Raw genomic sequence first — 19,956 nt, 5'->3', positions numbered from 1 at the left:
CTGTCCTGGCCGCACCTTCTACTGTATGAGCGGTCACGTGGGGCCGCCGATTACAGTCATGAATATGCGGCTCCACCTCCCATAGGGGTGGAGCCGCATATTCATTACTGTAAATGAGCGGCCCCACGTGACCGCTGATACAGTAGAAGGTGTGGCCAGGACAGGACGCTGCGAGGGAGCCGGGTGAGTATTTTAATCACAGCGGGGGGCGCACAGGGGGTGAGAGGGGGGTGGGGACCAGGATCTTGATTTTACACACGATTATTCATATCTTCTCAACAGCAAACGCTGCTGCAGGGAAGATATGAATGGGGCTTCAGCACCAGTGGGGGGGACAGCGCTTAATGTAGCGCTGTCTCCTGCACGGCACACGGACTGCACACGGACAACGTCCGTGTGCGGTAGGTGTTTTACACGGACCCATTGACTTTAATGGGTCCGTGTAATCCGTGCGTTCCCACGAACACTGATATGTCTCCGTGATTGGCACACGGAGACACGGTCCGCAAAAAAAATCAATGACATCTGCACAGATGCATTGATTTTAATGTGTCTACGTGTGTCAGTGGCTCCGGTACGTGAGGAAACTGTCACCTCACATACCGGAGCCACTGACGTGTGAAACCGGCCTACTATAGAGCCTGTAAGCACTGCTCTGAGGCTGGCTGGATCCCTGGAGGGCACTGTTAGCTCCAGATCCCAACCAGCTTCAGAGCCTCTGTGCTTCTCCCGTGCTGTAGCAACAATGTTGATTTAGCCTGCACAATCGGATAGCACACACTTCAGATCAGCGATGCTATAATCCATCTGGTGTGCACCATCCTCAGACAAGCTGGTAGTCAAAAGGCAGGGGAGCGGTTCGCTCCTGATTGAGAACCTGGTACAAACCCATTAAAGCAGCAATTTAGAAATCAGTTTGGTTGGGTAATATAAGAATCAAATGGATATTATATTAGTTTGCAGGGCCTTATATGCAGAAGCCAGACATATCAAAGACTATTTCATTAGTTGTGATATATCCATAACTAACAATATGTGTAGCAAGCAGGGATGATGTAAATTGTAACTGAGTTAGTTAGGGGACGCTACACCCTTGCTCCAGAGTTGGGAAGTTACAAGCATGTTAACTCATGTAAATCACTCTACAACATTTAATAAGAAAACTTAGTTACTTTTATACCAAGTTTATGTTATTGGTACATATCATAGCAGTTTCTCACCATCTAGAGTAGAGACTGGTCCAAAAAGAATGTAAAGTAGGCGAGCCTGGTTAACCATTGGCCATGGCTTTAATAGTCTAGTAAGCCAAAAAGCTGAGTCAGTGCGTTGGGTCCAATGGTCCAGTAGTACATGACGACAAAAAAGACGCACACAAAGTTCCAATTTATATGATGACCCTGAAATTGTTACAAGTCCATTTAAAGTAATGTGGAAAGTAAAGAATATCTGCTATAGAAATTTTATTTATTACTAGATGGAGGCCCGATTCTAACACATCGGGTATTCTAGAATATGTATGTAGTTTATTTATGAAGATTTAAGAATAATGCAATGAATACACAGGATTCTCCGGGTAAAATATATACATTATCGGTGAAGCGGTGTTTAAATCCTGCACCAATATCACTGTCGCTTATTGGTCGCGGGCAGTTGGCGAGACCAATCAGCGACGTGGGATTTCCGTTACAGACAAATAGAATTAGACGATTATATAGTAGATACCCGATGCGTTAGAATTGGGCCACCATCTAGTATTCATATAAACATTGGTGCTTACATTTATGTTTTAACTAGTGATGAGCGAATATACACGTTACTCGAGATTTGCCGAGCACGCTCGGGTGACCTCCGAGTATTTTTTTTAGTGCTCAGAGATTTTCATCGCCGCAGCTGAATGATTTACATCTGTTAGCCACTATAAGTACATGTGGGGGTTGCCTGGTTGCTAGGGAATCCCCACATGTAATCAAGCTGGCTAAGAGATGTAAATCATTCAGCTGAGGTGAGGAAAACTAAATCTCCGAGCACTAAAAAATACTCATCACTAGTTTTAACCCATTGGACACACTGCCATTGTTTTTCTCCTGTCTTTATTTTAAGAGTCAAAACTTTATTAGTCATCTATCGCTGTATGACAGCTTGTTTTCTACAGGATGACTTATAGTTTTCAAAGACACCATTTATTTTACCATATGATAAACTTAAAAACGTGGAAAATTTTTATTCTCTCCCTTACACACTGTCCTCCATTTTATTCTCTCCCTCACAGACTGTCAATGTTATTCTTGCCCTCACAGACTGTCCTCCATGTTATTCTCTCCCTCACAGACTATCCTCCATGTTATTCTCGCCCTCACAGACTGTCCTCCATGTTATTCTCTCCTTCACAGACTGTCCTCCATGTTATTCTCTCCCTCACAGACTGTCCTCCATGTTATCCTCTCCCTTGCAGACTGTCCTCCATGTTATTCTCTCCCTCACAGACTGTCCTCCTTGTTATTTTCTCTCACACACTGTCTTCCATGTTATTCTCTCCCTCACAGACTGTTCTCCATGTTATTCTCCTTCTAGAATATGTATGTAGTTTATTTATGAATGCTGATTGGTCGAGGTCAGCCGGGCGCGAACAATCAGCGACGCAGGATTTCGGTTACAGACAAACAGACCCTTAGACAATCTAGTATATAATTGTCTAAGGGTCACTTCCGTCTTTCTGTCAGTCTTTCTGTCTGTCTGTAACGGAAATCCCAAGTCGCTGATCGTGGCAAAACAGCCACGACCAATCAGCGACGGGCACAGTCCAGCGGCAAAATGGCCGCTCCTTACTCCCCGCAGTCAGTGCCCCCTCCATACTCCCCTCCAGTCAGCGCTCACACAGGGTTAATGGCAGCATGAACGGACCGCATTATGCCGCGGTGTAACGCACTCCATTAACGCTGCTATTAACTATGTGTGACCAACTTTTTACTATTGATGCTGCCTATGCAGCATCAATAGTAAAAAGATCTAATGTTAAAAAATAAATAAATAAAAAATAGTTGTATACTGACCGTCCGTCGGCCCTTCGGATCCAGAACAGGCCTTTCCCGCTCCTCGCGACGCTCTGGTAACCGCTCCATGCATTGTGATCTCACGAGATGATGATGTAGCGGTCTCGCGAGACCGCTACGTTATCATCTTGCAAGACCGCAATGCACTCTTGAGACCGGAGCGCGCGAGGACCATCGGTAAACGCTTCGCCTGGATCCGGGGGCCAACGGAAGGTGAGTATGTAACTTTTTATTTTCATTCTTTTTTTTTAACAGAGATATGATGCCCACATTGCTATATACTACGTGGGCTGTGCAATATACTACGTGGGCTGTGCAATATACTGCGTGGGCTGTGCAATATGCTGCGTGGGCTGTGCAATATAATACGTGGGCTGTGCAATATATTGCGTGGGCTGTTTTGAGTTCCGTTCTGGAGCTCCCTCCTGTGGTTGCTAATGGTATTTTTGCGAGTTCTGCCCTTGGGCTCCCTCTGGTGGTTTCAAGTGGAACTGCTGCTCCGTTAGGTAGCTGTGGCAGCTGCCTTCACTAATCGCCATGCCTGGGTTTGTTATTTAAACCTGCTCTGGGCTCTAGTCCATGCCTGCTGTCAATGTTCTTGGTTGGATTTGATTCTTCCCTTGGATTTCTCATATGGCCAGTCCTTGTCTGCAAAAGATAAGTTTTGCTAGTTTTGTTTGTCCATTTGCTTGGACTCTATTGCTTTGCGTTTTGTCTCTTTTGTCCAGCTTGTCACTATGTCTTATTCAGGCTAGCTGGAAGCTCTGGGAAAGCAGATTTGCCCCTCCACACCGCGAGTCGGTGTGGATTTCATTTTTGTAAACTCTGCGTGGATTTTGTAGTTTTTAATACTGACCGCACAGTATCCTTTGCTCTCTGTCTATCTAGTTTAGTTTTGGCCTTCCTTTGCTGAAATCTAATTTCATTTCTGTGTTCGTCATTTCCCTCTCCTTTCACAGTCAATATTTGTGGGGGGCTGTATTTCCTTTTGGGGGTTTCTCTGAGGCAAGATAGCTTTCCATTTCCTTCTTTAGGGGTAGTTATATCTGAGGCTGTGACGAGGTGTCTAGGGAGTGTCAGGAACATCCCACGGCTATTTCTAGTTGTGTTGTTAGGATTAGGGACTGCGGTCAGTAGAGATACCACCTTCTCAGAGCTCGTTCCATGTTGCGTTTTAGCCACCAGGTCATTTCAGTGTGGCCTCTTAACCACCAGGTCATAACAGTACAGCAGGCCAAGAATGACTTGAATGCATCTCAAAAGAAGGAAAAAAGAAGAGTTCTGAACCATTTTTTTCTGTGCTCTGTTCTGTCTTCTTTTTCCTCTTGATATCTGGGTGGTGCTGGATATATGCTCTGGTATGGAGGTTCAGGGTTTGTTTTCTCGTGTGGATCAACTTGCTGCAAGAGTCCAGAGTATCCAAGATTATATTGTTCAGACTCCGGCTCTAGAGCCAAGAATTCCTACTCCTGATTTGTTTTTTGGAGACAGATCCAAGTTTTTGAACTTTAAAAATAGCTGCAAATTGTTTTTTGCTTTGAAACCCCGTTCTTCTGGTGATCCCATTCAGCAAGTGAAAATCATCATATCCTTACTGCGTGGTGATCCTCAAGACTGGGCATTTGCTCTTGAAACAGGGAATCCAGCATTATTGAATGTAGATGCATTCTTTCAGGCGCTCGGATTGTTGTATGACGAACCTAACTCTGTAGAGCATGCTGAGAAAACACTGTTGGCCCTGTGTCAGGGTCAGGAAGCGGCAGAGTTATATTGCCAGAAATTTAGAAAATGGTCTGTGCTCACTAAATGGAATGAAGAGGCGCTGGCAGCTATTTTCAGAAAAGGTCTTTCTGAAACCCTTAAAGATGTTATGGTGGGGCTTTCCTACACCTACCGGTTTGAGCGAATCTATGTCTCTAGCTATTCAGATTGATCGGCGCTTGCGTGAGCGCAAGGCGGTGCACCATATGGCAGTGTCCTCTGAGCGAAGTCCTGAGCCTATGCAATGTGATAGGATTTTGACTAGAGCAGAAAGGCAGGAATTCAGACGTCAGAATGGCCTGTGTTTTTACTGTGGTGATTCAGCTCATGCTATTTCTGACTGCCCTAAGCGTACTAGGAGGGTCCCTAGGTCTGTTACCATTAGTACTGTGCAGCCTAAATTTCTCTTGTCTGTTACCCTGATTTGCTCATTGTCATCCTTTTCTGTTATGGCATTTGTGGATTCTGGCGCTGCCCTGAACTTAATGGACTTAGAATTTGCCAAGCGCTGTTGTTTTTCCTTGGAACCTTTGCAGAGTCCTATTCCCTTAAGGGGGATTGATGCTACGCCATTGGCCAAGAATAAACCTCAGTACTGGACACAGTTAACCATGTGCATGGCTCCAGCACATCAGGAAAATATTCATTTTTTGGTGTTGCATAATTTGCATGATGTTGTTGTGCTGGGTTTTCCATGGTTACAGGTACATAATCCAGTGTTGGATTGGAGATCTATGTCTGTGACTGGTTGGGGTTGTCAGGGGATACATAGTGATATTCCTTTGATGTCCATTTCCTCGTCCCCTTCTTCTGAAGTTCCTGAGTTTTTGTCGGATTTCCACGATGCATTTGATGAGCCCAAGTCCAGTTCCCTGCCTCCTCATAGGGACTGCGATTGTGCCATTAATTTGATTCCTGGCTGTAAGTTCCCTAAGGGCCGACTTTTCAATCTGTCTGTGCCAGAGCATGCCGCTATACGGAGTTATGTAAAGGAGTCCTTGGAGAAAGGGCATATTCGCCCGTCTTCGTCACCGTTGGGAGCGGGATTTTTTTTTGTTGCCAAGAAGGATGGCTCCTTGAGACCCTGTATAGATTATCGCCTTCTCAATAAGATCACTGTCAAATTCCAGTATCCGTTACCTTTGCTTTCTGATTTGTTTGCTCGGATTAAGGGTGCTAGTTGGTTTACTAAAATCGACCTCCGAGGGGCGTATAATCTTGTGCGTATTAAACAAGACCATGCCCCAGTTTTGCTCTCCCTTCGGCTGCCGAGCCTTTCTCCGAGAGAATGGACCTGGTCCTTAAACCCTGGTCTCCTTGGAGATCCAACGTGTCAGGCGGCCGTGCGAACAGCAATCTCAGACTTTCTAGATTTTCACAAGCATGACCCCACGGCCATCCCATACCAATGGGAGGCTCTGAAGGGAGTAATACGGGGAGTATTTATACAACAGGGGGCCCGACTGAAGAGAGAGGGAGACTAACATTGTGGGTTTGTTGACTCGTATCCAAACTCTGGAGTTGGATCATAAACGGACTAGAGATGCTGGGGTGCTGGCTGATCTCCTCCGGGCACGCTGTGAGTTGAGTGCCTTGTTGGACACGACGTTAGCACGACAGAGGGACCGCTTTCATAAATTTCTGTATAAGTACTCTGATAAACCCGGGAGAGCTCTGGCGAGGTTTTTGCACCCCCGTGCCCCCACCACTTATATCCCTACCATGAGGTCTGCTACGGGTGAACTGGTCCATTTTCCTGAGGAGATTGTGGACTCATTCAGAGCATATTACGACTCTCTCTACAATTTAAGCGGCCCGCTGTCTGATATGTCCCCTTCCGAGTTTCAAGCACGGGTGGACGACTACATCCGGGACACTGAGCTCCCGCCTATGTCGGTGGAGGAGTCTGAGGCCCTGGAGAGTCCTCTCTCGGAACAGGAGGTTTTAGACACGATAAAATCTTTGGTAAAAGCCCTGGTCCTGACGGATGCTCCGCCGCCTTCTATAAGTTATATGCGAATTCCCTGGTCCCCTTCATGACCAAACTGTTTAACTCCATCTCGGCCAGCTGCCCCTTTGCCCCCCAAAAGCTGATGGCCACAATCACCGTGATTCCTAAACCGGGAAAAGATCCCCTATTGTGTGCAAGCTATAGGCCCATATTCCTCATTAATGTGGATGTGAAGGTGTTCGCGAAAGTGTTAGCTGGTAGACTGAACCCTATTCTCCCTGGGTCCATCCATAGTGATCAGGTGGGCTTTGTGCCGCACAGGGAGGCCAGGGATAACACGGTGAAGACGTTGCTTCTGACCTCGTACATGCGCACAGGAAAGGTACCAGCATGTTTATTATCTATTGACGCTGAGAAGGCGTTTGATCGCCTAGGCTGGACCTTTCTACGTGCCTCCCTGAAGCAATTGGGAGTGGGACCTAACATGTTGGAGAGGATTTTTGCTCTGTATCATAGGCCTACGGCCCGTCTTAAAGTGAACGGTACCCTTTCCCCGCCCATTGACATAAGAAACGGGACCCGTCAGGGTTGCCCCCTTTCCCCCTTACTTTATATCCTTGCGATGGAGCATCTGGCAGTGGCATTACGGAAGACTCCCGATATTGAGGGTCTGCGGATTGGCCAACATGAGTTTAAGATATCCCTGTATGCGGATGATTTATTGCTGTACATTACCAACCCGACCTGTTGTGAATTCTGTGGCCAAGCTCCCTCCTGTGGTCGAGAGTGGTACTTCGGCTGGTTCTGTCTATGAGCTTCCTTTGGTGGATGAGAGTGGTACTGCGGCTTCTGAGTTTCCTTCCTCAGGTGATGAGGTTAAGTCATTAGGTGCTGCTCTATTTAACTCCACCTGGTGCTTTGATCCTGGCCTCCAATCAATGTTCTAGTATTGGTCTTGCTTCCTCCTGGATCGTTCCTGTGGCCTGTCTTTCCTGCATAAGCTAAGTTTTGCTTGTGTTATTTTTGTTTGCTATTTTTTCTGTCCAGCTTGCTATATTGGTTTTTCTTGCTTGCTGGAAGCTCTGAGACGCAGAGGGAGCACCTCCGTACCGTTAGTCGGTGCGGAGGGTCTTTTTGCCCCTCTGCGTGGTTGTTTGTAGGTTTTTGTGTTGACCGCAAAGCTATCTTTCCTATCCTCGGTCTATTCAGTAAGTCGGGCCTCACTTTGCTAAATCTATTTCATCTCTGTGTTTGTATTTTCATCTTACACACAGTCATTATATGTGGGGGGCTGCCTTTTCCTTTGGGGAATTTCTCTGAGGCAAGGTAGGCTTATTTTTCTTTCTTCAGGGCTAGTTAGTTTCTCAGGCTGTGCCGAGTTGCATAGGGAGCGTTAGGCGCAATCCACGGCTACCTCTAGTGTGGTGTGTTAGGATTAGGGATTGCGGTCAGCAGAGTTCCCACGTCTCAGAGCTTGTCCTTTGTTTTTGGTAATTGTCAGGTCACTTTGTGTGCTCTGAACTTCAATGTCCATTGTGGTTCTGAATTACCTGTTCATAACAGTACTGGAGGCCCAAAGTACTAATGCTTCTCAATAGAGGGAAAAGAGAAGTTCTGAGACCATTTTTTTTTTCTTTGCACTGTGTTCTGTCTTTCTTTTCCCCTTTACATCAGGGTGGTTCAAGGTCTGTTCTCTTTGATGGATAATCTCGCTATAAATGTACAGAATATTCAAGATTTAGTGGTTCAGAATCCTATGTTAGAACCTAAAATTCCTATTCCTGAGTTATTTTCTGGAGATAGAGCTAAGTTTTTGAATTTTAAAAATAATTGTAAACTATTTCTGGCTTTGAAACCCCGCTCCTCTGGTGACCCAGTTCAACAAGTTAAGATCATTATTTCTTTATTACGTGGCGACCCTCAAGACTGGGCATTTTCCCTTGCGCCAGGAGATCCTGCATTGTGTAATGTTGATGCGTTTTTTTCTGGCGCTCGGATTGCTGTACGACGAACCAAATTCAGTGGATCAGGCAGAGAAAAATTTGCTGGCTCTGTGTCAGGGTCAGGATGAGATAGAGATTTATTGTCAGAAGTTTAGAAAGTGGTCCGTGCTCACTCAATGGAATGAATGTGCGCTGGCAGCTATTTTCAGAAAGGGTCTCTCTGAAGCCCTTAAGGATGTCATGGTGGGATTTCCTATGCCTGCTGGTCTGAATGAGTCTATGTCTTTGGCCATTCAGATCGGTCGACGCTTGCGCGAGCGTAAATCTGTGCACCATTTGGCGGTATTATCTGAGCATGAACCTGAGCCTATGCAGTGCGATAGGACTTTGACCAGAGCTGAAAGGCAATAACACAGACGTCAGAATGGGCTGTGTTTCTACTGTGGTGATTCCACTCATGCTATCTCCGATTGTCCTAAGCGCACTAAGCGGTTCGCTAGGTCTGCCACCATTGGTACGGTACAGTCGAAATTTCTTTTGTCCGTTACTTTGATCTGCTCTTTGTCTTCCTATTCTGTCATGGCATTTGTAGATTCAGGCGCTGCCCTGAATTTGATGGACTTGGAGTTTGCTAGGCGCTGTGGGTTTGTCTTGGAGCCCTTGCAGTGTCCTATTCCATTGAGAGGAATTGATGCTACGCCTTTGGCCAAGAATAAGCCTCAGTATTGGACCCAGCTGACCATGTGCATGGCTCCTGCGCACCAGGAGGATATTCGCTTTCTGGTGTTGCATAATCTGCATGATGTGGTAGTGTTGGGGTTGCCATGGCTACAAGTCCATAACCCAGTATTAGATTGGAAATCAATGTCTGTGTCCAGCTGGGGTTGTCAGGGGGTACATGGTGATGTTCCATTTCTGTCTATCTCATCATCCACTCCTTCTGAGGTCCCAGAGTTCTTCTCTAATTACCGGGATGTATTCGATGAGCCCAAGTCCAACGCCCTACCTCCGCATAGGGATTGTGATTGTGCAATCGATTTGATTCCTGGTAGTAAGTTTCCTAAGGGTCGACTGTTTAATTTATCTGTACCTGAGCACACCGCTATGCGGAGTTACGTGAAGGAGTCTTTGGAGAAAGGTCATATTCGCCCGTCATCGTCGCCATTGGGAGCGGGGTTCTTTTTTGTGGCCAAGAAGGATGGTTCGTTGAGACCTTGTATTGATTACCGCCTTCTAAATAAAATTACGGTCAAATCTCAGTACCCCTTGTCGCTGCTGTCTGATTTGTTTGCTCGGATTAAGGGGGCTAGTTGGTTCACCAAGATAGATCTTCGTGGTGCGTATAATCTTGTGCGTATTAAACGGGGCGATGAATGGAAAACAGCATTTAATACGCCCGAAGGCCACTTTGAGTACCTGGTTATGCCATTCGGACTTTCTAATGCTCCATCAGTGTTTCAGTCCTTTATGCATGACATCTTCCGAGAGTACCTGGATAAATTCCTGATTGTATACTTGGATGATATTTTGGTCTTCTCGGATGATTGGGAGTCTCATGTGAAGCAGGTCAGAATGGTGTTCCAGGTCCTGCGTGCTAATTCTTTGTTTGTGAAGGGGTCAAAGTGTCTCTTTGGTGTTCAGAAGATTTCATTTTTGGGGTTCATTTTTTCTCCTTCTACTATTGAGATGGACCTTGTTACAGTTCAGGCCATTTATGATTGGACTCAGCCAACATCTTTGAAGAGTCTGCAGAAGTTCCTGGGCTTTGCTAATTTTTATCGTCGCTTCATCGCTAATTTTTCTAGCATTGCTAAACCGTTGACTGATTTAACCAAGAAGGGTGCTGATGTGGTCAATTGGTCTTCTGCTGCTGTGGAAGCTTTTCAGGAGTTGAAGCGTCGTTTTTCTTCTGCCCCTGTGTTGTGCCAGCCAGATGTTTCGCTTCCGTTCCAGGTCGAGGTTGATGCTTCCGAAATTGAAGCAGGGGCTGTTTTGTCGCAGAGAAGTTCTGATTGCTCGGTGATGAAACCATGCGCCTTCTTTTCCAGGAACTTTTCGCCTGCTGAGCGAAATTATGATGTTGGCAATCGAGAGTTGCTAGCCATGAAGTGGGCATTCGAGGAGTGGCGTCATTGGCTTGAAGGAGCTAAGCATCGCGTGGTGGTCTTGACTGATAACAAAAACTTGACTTATCTCGAGTCTGCCAAACGGTTGAATCCTAGACAGGCTCGTTGGTCGCTGTTTTTCTCCCATTTTGACTTTGTGGTTTCGTACCTTCCGGGCTCTAAAAATGTGAAGGCGGATGCCCTGTCTAGGAGTTTTGTGCCCGATTCTCCGGGTTTGCCTGAGCCGGCGGGTATTCTCACAGAGGGGGTGATTTTGTCTGCCATCTCCCCTGATTTGCGGCGAGTGCTGCAAAAATTTCAGGCTAATAGACCTGACCGTTGCCCAGCGGAGAAACTGTCCCTGATAGGTGGACGAATAAAGTTATCTCTGAGGTTCATTGTTCGGTGTTGGCTGGTCATCCTGGAATCTTTGGTACCAGAGATTTGGTGGCTAGATCCTTTTGGTGGCCGTCTCTGTCACGGGATGTGCGTTCTTTTGTGCAGTCCTGTGGGATTTGTGCTCGGGCTAAGCCCTGCTGTGCCAGTGGGTTGCTTTTGCCTTTGCCGGTCCCGAAGAGGCCTTGGACACATATCTCTATGGATTTTATTTCGGATCTCCCCATCTCTCAAAGAATGTCGGTCATTTGGGTGGTTTGTGATCGCTTCTCTAAGATGGTCCATTTGGTGCCCTTGTCTAAATTGCCTTCCTCCTCTGATTTGGTGCCGTTGTTTTTCCAGCATGTGGTTCGTTTACATGGCATTCCAGAGAATATCGTTTCTGACAGAGGTTCCCAGTTTGTTTCGAGGTTTTGGCGAGCCTTTTGTGCTAGGATGGGCATTGATTTGTCTTTTTCCTCGGCTTTCCATCCTCAGACAAATGGCCAGACTGAACGAACCAATCAGACCTTGGAAACATATCTGAGATGTTTTGTTTCTGCTGATCAGGATGATTGGGTGTCCTTTTTGCCTTTGGCTGAGTTCGCCCTTAATAATCGGGCCAGCTCGGCTACTTTGGTTTCGCCGTTTTTCTGCAATTCTGGGTTCCACCCTCGTTTCTCTTCAGGGCAGGTTGAGTCTTCGGACTGTCCTGGTGTGGATACTGTGGTGGATAGGTTGCAGCAGATTTGGACTCATGTAGTGGACAATCTGACTTTGTCCCAGGAGAAGGCTCAACGTTTCGCTAACCGCAGGCGCTGTGTTGGTCCCCAACTTCGTGTTGGGGATTTGGTTTGGTTGTCGTCTCGTTATATTCCTATGAAGGTTTCCTCTCCTAAATTTAAGCCTCGTTTCATTGGTCCACATAGGATTTCTGAGGTTCTTAATCCTGTCTTTTCGTTTGACTCTTCCAGCTTCTTTTTCCATCCATAACGTGTTCCATAGGTCATTGTTGCGGAGATACGTGGCACCTGTGGTTCCATCTATTGATCCTCCTGCTCCGGTTTTGGTTGAAGGGGAATTGGAGTATATAGTGGAGAAGATTTTGGATTCTCGTGTTTCGAGACGGAAACTCCAGTATCTGGTTAAGTGGAAAGGTTATGGTCAGGAAGATAATTCCTGGGTCTTTGCCTCTGATGTCCATGCTGCCGATCTGGTTCGTGCCTTTCATGTGGCTCATCCTGGTCCGCCTGGGGGCTCTGGTGAGGGTTCGGTGACCCCTCCTCAAGGGGGGGGTACTGTTGTGAATTCTGTGGCCAAGCTCCCTCCTGTGGTCGAGTGGTACTTCGGCTGGTTCTGTCTATGAGCTTCCTTTGGTGGATGAGAGTGGTACTGCGGCTTCTGAGTTTCCTTCCTCAGGTGATGAGGTTAAGTCGTTAGGTGCTGCTCTATTTAACTCCACCTGGTGCTTTGATCCTGGCCTCCAGTCAATGTTCTAGTATTGGTCTTGCTTCCTCCTGGATCGTTCCTGTGGCCTGTCTTTCCTGCATAAGCTAAGTTTTGCTTGTGTTATTTTTGTTTGCTATTTTTTCTGTCCAGCTTGCTATATTGGTTTTTCTTGCTTGCTGGAAGCTCTGAGACGCAGAGGGAGCACCTCCGTACCGTTAGTCGGTGCGGAGGGTCTTTTTGCCCCTCTGCGTGGTTGTTTGTAAGTTTTTGTGTTGACCGCAAAGCTATCTTTCCTATCCTCGGTCTATTCAGTAAGTCGGGCCTCACTTTGCTAAATCTATTTCATCTCTGTGTTTGTATTTTCATCTTACTCACAGTCATTATATGTGGGGGGCTGCCTTTTCCTTTGGGGAATTTCTCTGAGGCAAGGTAGGCTTATTTTTCTTTCTTCAGGGCTAGTTAGTTTCTCAGGCTGTGCCGAGTTGCATAGGGAGCGTTAGGCGCAATCCACGGCTACCTCTAGTGTGGTGTGTTAGGATTAGGGATTGCGGTCAGCAGAGTTCCCATGTCTCAGAGCTCGTCCTTTGTTTTTGGTAATTGTCAGGTCACTTTGTGTGCTCTGAACTTCAATGTCCATTGTGGTTCTGAATTACCTGTTCATAACACCGACCGTGGCTTTTCCTGTACTCCTCCGAGAGTTCCGTAGGTTCGGGGAGGTTTCAAACTTTAAAGTCAACTACTCCAAGACGGAGGCGCTCAATATCTCCCTGCCTGATTATCTAGTCTGTCAGCTCCAGGTGTCCTTCTCTTTTAAGTGGAAGACCGATGCCTTAAAATATTTAGGAGTCTTAATACCTGCTGACATTAGCGCAACATATGCTCTGAACTACGTCCCGCTCCTGCAGAAAACTATCTCGGACCTTAAACGGTATGGCAGACCTCAGCTATCTTGGTTCGGACGGGTGGGAGTGGTCAAAATGGATATTTTACCCCGATTCCTCTATCTTTTTCAGACTGCTCCAGTGCAGGTTCCGGATTGCTTTTTCAGGCGCCTGCAGTCAGCTATCAATAGCTTTATTTGGGGAACTAAGAAGCCGCGGACTCGATTCTCAGTGTTAGTGAGACTGAGACCCAAGACTAAAGGGGGGGTAGGCCTTCCTGATTTTAAATGTTATTATCAGGCAGTTTTGCTCTCTAGGATTGTCGACTGGAGGTTCGGTGATGCTCATAAACAGTGGGTGCTCCTGGAGAAACTTTTATCGCCCTCTTCTTTGTACTGGCTGCCTTGGCTGGGGGGGACCGGATGCCCACCTGTGTCGAGTTTTGCTCCACTCACACAGATTGTTTTGAGGTTCTGGGATAGATCCTATGTGAAATTACGCCTGACCTCCCGATTGAGCAGACTGAGTCCCCTTTTTGACAATCCGGCCTTTCCCCCAGCAGTGAATAGATCTACGTATCTGTGTTGGTCACGACTTGACGGGGTGGGACTGGGTCAGGTGAAGGATAAGCTTGCGGGGCTCTCCGGCATGCGGGGGTTACGAGGTTCTGATCTTACGACTCCGCTGTCCTGGCTGGAGTTTCTGCAATTGCGGAGCTTTCTTTCCAGTCTGCCGATGGGGGCGCTGACACCATTTGAGTCCCTGATGCTCCCTACCGAGGGTCCCTCCCACGTGGTTTCGGTGCTCTATGGCCTGGTCTTGAATTCACTTCCCCCTACTACGCTTGGATTTATGGAGGCTTGGGAGAGGGACCTGGGGATCACCTTTTCTGAGGTGGATAGTCTAAAAATCTTCACTCTTGCACATAAGATGACAATGTCCAGTCAGGCACAGGAGAGGAATTATAAATTACTGACACGCTGGTATAGGTGTCCCGTCCTTCTCCACAGGATTAACCTGGAGATCTCGGACGCCTGCTGGAGATGTGGCTCTGCCACGGGCTCTATGCTTCATGTTTGGTGGTCCCCTGCAACCCTTCTGGAACTCAGTCTTCGATGCCTTTCATTTGATGACTGGGGTCCGCCACGAGCCCTCCCCCCAAATGGCCCTACTGTCCCTGATACCCAGTTCGATAGCTTCCGTTAAAAAGGGGATCCTGAGATTTTGCCTCATAGCTGCTAGGGCAGTTATTCCCCGACATTGGAGGTCCACTGAGGTCCCCTCCACGGAGGAATGGATAGCTGAAATGGATAGATTACATCGTCTAGAGTCGCTGGTGGCGGGTGATGGTGATGCTGCATATGTCCAGGGACGCACCTGGTTCCTCTGGCAATCCTTCAAGGAAAGCACAGGGTTCCTGACTTGGCTGCGTACATACTCATAATTCTCAATACGTGGGCGTATACATTGCTGGGTCTCTCTTAATCCCCCCTTCTTCCCCATTCCCCCCCTTTTTTTCTCTCTCTTCTTCTCTTTCTTTCTTTTTCTCCTATCTCTACAATTGCTTTTCTTACAGGTTCTGTATCCTGTATCCATGTCCCGAGGTGATTCTCAAGATGAGAAGCATGTACCCTTTATGTGCCAGAGTCCTTGTTCAACTACACTTGTGCTGTGTTCTCAGAGGCGTAATGTATAGCTCTGGACATTGTAATGATTCGTTTTATTGTTTTTCCTGTTTAAAATTTCAATAAATATATTTACTGAAGAAAAAAAAAAAAAATTAAACAAGGTGATGAATGGAAAACAGCATTTAATACGCCTGAAGGCCATTTTGAATATCTTGTAATGCCATTCGGGCTTTCTAATGCTCCATCGGTATTTCAGTCCTTTATGCATGATATCTTCCGGAATTATCTGGATAAATTTATGATTGTGTATTTGGATGATATTTTGGTTTTCTCCGATGATTGGGAGTCTCATGTGAAGCAGGTTAGGATGGTGTTTCAGGTCCTTCGTACTAATGCGTTGTTTGTGAAGTGGTCTAAGTGCCTCTTAGGAGTTCAGAGGGTTTCTTTTTTGGGTTTCATTTTTTCTCCCTCGGCTATTGAAATGGACCCTGTTAAAGTCCAGGCCATTCATGATTGGACTCAACCTACATCTGTAAAGAGCCTTCAGAAATTTTTGGGCTTTGCCAATTTTTATCGTCGCTTTATTGCTAATTTTTCTAGTGTGGTGAAGCCTCTGACCGATTTGACGAGGAAGGGCGCTGATGTGGTGAATTGGTCCTCTGCGGCTGTTGAGGCCTTTCAGGAGCTTAAACGTTGTTTTACTTCTGCCCCTGTGTTGCATCAGCCAGATGTTTCTCTCCCTTTTCAGGTTGAGGTTGATGCTTCTGAGATTGGGGCAGGGGCCGTTTTGTCTCAGAGAAATTCTGATGGCTCTTTGATGAAACCTTGTGCCTTCTTCTCCAGAAAATTTTCGTCTTCTGAGCGTAATTATGATGTCGGCAATCGGGAGTTGTTGGCTATGAAGTGGGCATTTGAGGAGTGGCGACATTGGCTTGAGGGAGCCAAGCATCGCGTGGTGGTCTTGACTGATCACAAGAATCTGATTTACCTTGAGTCTGCTAAGCGGTTGAATTCTAGACAGGCTCGGTGGTCTTTGTTTTTCTCACATTTTGATTTTGTGGTCTCGTATATTCCTGGATCTAAGAATGTGAAGGCTGATGCCCTTTCTAGGAGTTTTTTGCCTGATTCTCCGGGAGTTCTTGAGCCGGCTGGGATCCTCAAGGAGGGGGTGATTCTTTCTGCCATCTCCCCTGATTTACGGCGGGTACTTCAGGAGTTTCAGGCTGATAAACCTGACCGCTGTCCTGTGGGGAAATTGATTGTTCCTGATAGATGGACTAGTAGGGTAATTTCTGAGGTTCATTGTTTGGTGTTGGCTGGTCACCCTGGGATTTTCGATACCAGAGATTTGGTGGCTAGGTCCTTTTGGTGGCCTTTCTTATCGCGGGATGTGCGTTCGTTTGTGCAGTCCTGTGGGACCTGTGCTCGGGCTAAGCCTTGCTGTTCCCGTGCCAGCGGGTTGCTTTTGCCTTTGCCTATTCCTGAGAGGCCCTGGACGCATATTTCCATGGATTTTATTTTTGATCTTCCTGTTTCTCAGAAGATGTCTGTCATCTGGGTGGTTTGTGACCGGTTTTCTAAGATGGTCCATTTGGTGCCGTTGCCTAAGTTGCCTTCCTCTTCTGATTTGGTTCCATTATTTTTTCAGCATGTGGTTCGTTTGCATGGTATTCCAGAGAATATTGTGTCTGACAGAGGTTCCCAGTTCGTTTCTTGGTTTTGGCGGTCCTTTTGTGCTAGAATGGGCATTGATTTGTCTTTTTCTTCTGCATTCCATCCTCAGACAAATGGCCAAACGGAGCGAACCAATCAGACCTTGGAAACCTATTTGAGATGCTTCGTGTCTGCTGATCAGGATGATTGGGTGACCTTTTTGCCGTTGGCCGAGTTTGCCCTTAATAATCGGGCTAGTTCGGCTACCTTGGTTTCACCTTGTTTTTGTAACTTTGGTTTTCTGTTGTGAATTCTGTTGTCAAGCTCCCTCCTGTGGTCATGAATGGTACTTCGGCTGGTTCTGTCCATGGGCTTCCTCTGGTGGTTGCGAGTGGAGCTGCGGCTTCTGAGTTTCCTTCCACAGGTGACGAGGTTAATTCGTTAGCTGGCTGCTCTATTTAACTCCACTTAGATCATTGCTCCATGCCACCTGTCAATGTTCCAGTATTGGTCTAGTTCTCTCCTGGATCGTTCTTGTGACCTGTCTTCCCAGCAGAAGCTAAGTTCCTGCTTGTTTTTCTCTGGTTTGCTATTTTTCTGTCCAGCTTGCTATTTTGATTTTTGTCTTGCTTGCTGGAAGCTCTGGGACGCAGAGGGAGCGCCTCCGCACCGTGAGTCGGTGCAGAGGGTCTTTTTGCGCCCTCTGCGTGGTCTTTTTGTAGTTTTTTGTGCTGACCGCAAAGTTACCTTTCCTATCCTCTGTCTGTTCAGTAAGTCGGGCCTCACTTTGCTAAATCTATTTCATCTCTGTGTTTGTAATTTTCATCTTTACTCACAGTCATTATATGTGGGGGCTGCCTTTTCCTTTGGGAATTTCTCTGAGGCAAGGTAGGCTTTATTTTTCTATCTCTAAGGCTGGCTAGTTTCTTAGGCTGTGTCGAGTTGCATAGGGAGCGTTAGGAGCAATCCACGGCTATTTCTAGTGTGTGTGATAGGATTAGGGATTGCGGTCAGCAGAGTTCCCACGTCTCAGAGCTCGTCCTATATTATTAGTAACTATCAGGTCATTCCGTGTGCTCTTAACCACCAGGTCCATTATTGTCCTTACCACCAGGTCATCTGTCATGATCCCAATGGCAGGGGATTACAAAAAGGACAAGCACAGATACAAACAAGCTCTAGGGCGATGGAACCTGAGCTGACCGCGACCCTGAACCTAACACACAAATAAAAGTAGCCGGGGAACGTGCCTACGATGATCCTAGACGTCTCGCTCCAGCCGAAGATCTAACTTCCCCTATCAGAAGAAACACAGACCTCTCTTGCCTCCAGAGAAATACCCCACAGCAAATAGCAGCCCCCCACATATAATGACGGTGAAATGAGAGGAAAGCACATACGTAGTATGAAAACAGTTTCAGCAAAATGAGGCCCGCTAAAGCTAGATAGCAGAGGATACAAAAGTGAACTGCGCGGTCAGCGAAAAACCCTTCAAAAAACCATCCTGAAATTACTTGAACTCATGTGCCAACTCATGGTACATGAAAAGCAATTTCAGCCCACTAGAGCAACCAGCAGCAGAGAATCACATATCTGCAGGCTGGACTAAAAACCAAATAAAGCAAAACAGAAAACAGGAAAATCCAAACTTAGCCTGTCCAGAAGGTTCTAGGAGCAGGGAGCAGAGGTAACAAGACACACTGGATACATTGATAACCGGCGAGGAAATGCCAGCAAAGCCAGGTTAAATAGGAAACTCCCATATGCTGATGGAACAGGTGGAACCCAGAAACCCAGGAAAGACAAGTCACCCAGTACCATCAGTAACCACCAGAGGGAGCCCAAAAACAGAACTCACAACAGTACCCCCCCCCTTGAGGAGGGGTCACCGAACCCTCACGAGAACCACCAGGGCGACCAGGATGAGCCCTATGAAAAGCGCGAACCAAATCATCAACATGAACATCCGAGGCAACCACCCAAGAATTATCCTCCTGACCATAACCCTTCCACTTGACCAAATACTGGAGTTTCCATCTGGAAACACGAGAATCCAAGATCTTCTCCACAACATACTCCAATTCTCCCTCCACCAGCACTGGAGCAGGAGGCTCAAGAGAAGGAACAACAGGTACCTCATACTTCCGCAACAACGACCGATGAAACACATTATGAATAGCAAACGATGCCGGGAGATCCAAACGAAACGACACAGGGTTAAGAATTTCCAAGATCCTATAGGGACCGATGAACCGAGGCTTGAACTTAGGAGAAGAGACCTTCATAGGAACAAAACGAGAAGACAACCACACCAAGTCACCAACAAGAAGTCGAGGACCCACGCGGCGACGGCGATTAGCAAACTGCTGAGCCTTCTCCTGGGACAACTTCAAATTGTCCACCACATGACTCCAAATCCGATGCAACCTATCCACCACCATGTCCACTCCAGGACAATCAGAAGGTTCCACCTGACCAGAGGAAAAACGAGGATGAAACCCCGAATTACAAAAGAAAGGAGAAACCAAGGTAGCAGAACTAGCCCGATTATTAAGCGCAAACTCGGCCAGCGGCAAAAAGGTAACCCAGTCATCCTGATCAGCAGAAACAAAACACCTTAAATAAGTTTCCAAGGTCTGATTAGTTCGTTCAGTCTGGCCATTCGTCTGAGGATGGAATGCAGACGAAAAGGACAAATCAATGCCCATCTTAGCACAGAAAGTCCGCCAAAATCTAGACAAACTGGGATCCCCTGTCAGAAACGATGTTCTCAGGAATCCCATGCAAACGAACCACATTCTGAAAAAACAGAGGGACCAACTCAGAGGAGGAAGGCAACTTAGGCAAGGGTACCAGATGAACCATTTTAGAAAAGCGATCACACACAACCCAGATGACGGACATTTTTTGAGAGACAGGGAGATCCGAAATAAAGTCCATGGAAATGTGCGTCCAAGGCCTCTTCGGGATAGGCAAAGGTGACAACAATCCACTGGCCCGAGAACAGCAAGGCTTAGCCCGAGCACAAACCTCACAAGACTGCACAAAAGAACGCACATCCCTCGACAAGGAAGGCCACCAAAAAGACCTGGCCACCAAGTCTCTAGTACCAAATATTCCAGGATGACCTGCCAACGCAGAAGAATAGACCTCGGAGATG

The 19,956-nt window shown here is 46.8% G+C and overlaps 1 protein-coding gene across 1 annotated transcript in view; it reads right to left on the bottom strand.

The window, feature by feature from the left end:
• FBXO47 (F-box protein 47) overlaps positions 1-19,956 on the bottom strand; it is a 421,223-nt gene that overhangs the window by 46,777 nt on the left and 354,490 nt on the right. Inside the window, exon 6 of the mRNA XM_069751683.1 lies at positions 1,221-1,397. Coding sequence (XP_069607784.1) covers positions 1,221-1,397 — 177 coding nt within the window. The remainder of the gene's footprint in view (positions 1-1,220; positions 1,398-19,956) is intronic.

The sequence above is a fragment of the Ranitomeya imitator genome, chromosome 2, assembly GCF_032444005.1.
Source record: "Ranitomeya imitator isolate aRanImi1 chromosome 2, aRanImi1.pri, whole genome shotgun sequence".
NCBI classification, from domain to species: Eukaryota; Metazoa; Chordata; class Amphibia; order Anura; family Dendrobatidae; genus Ranitomeya; species Ranitomeya imitator.
The sequence above is the reverse complement of the archived record's forward strand: the minus strand, read 5'-3'. Positions and strand labels throughout refer to the sequence as shown.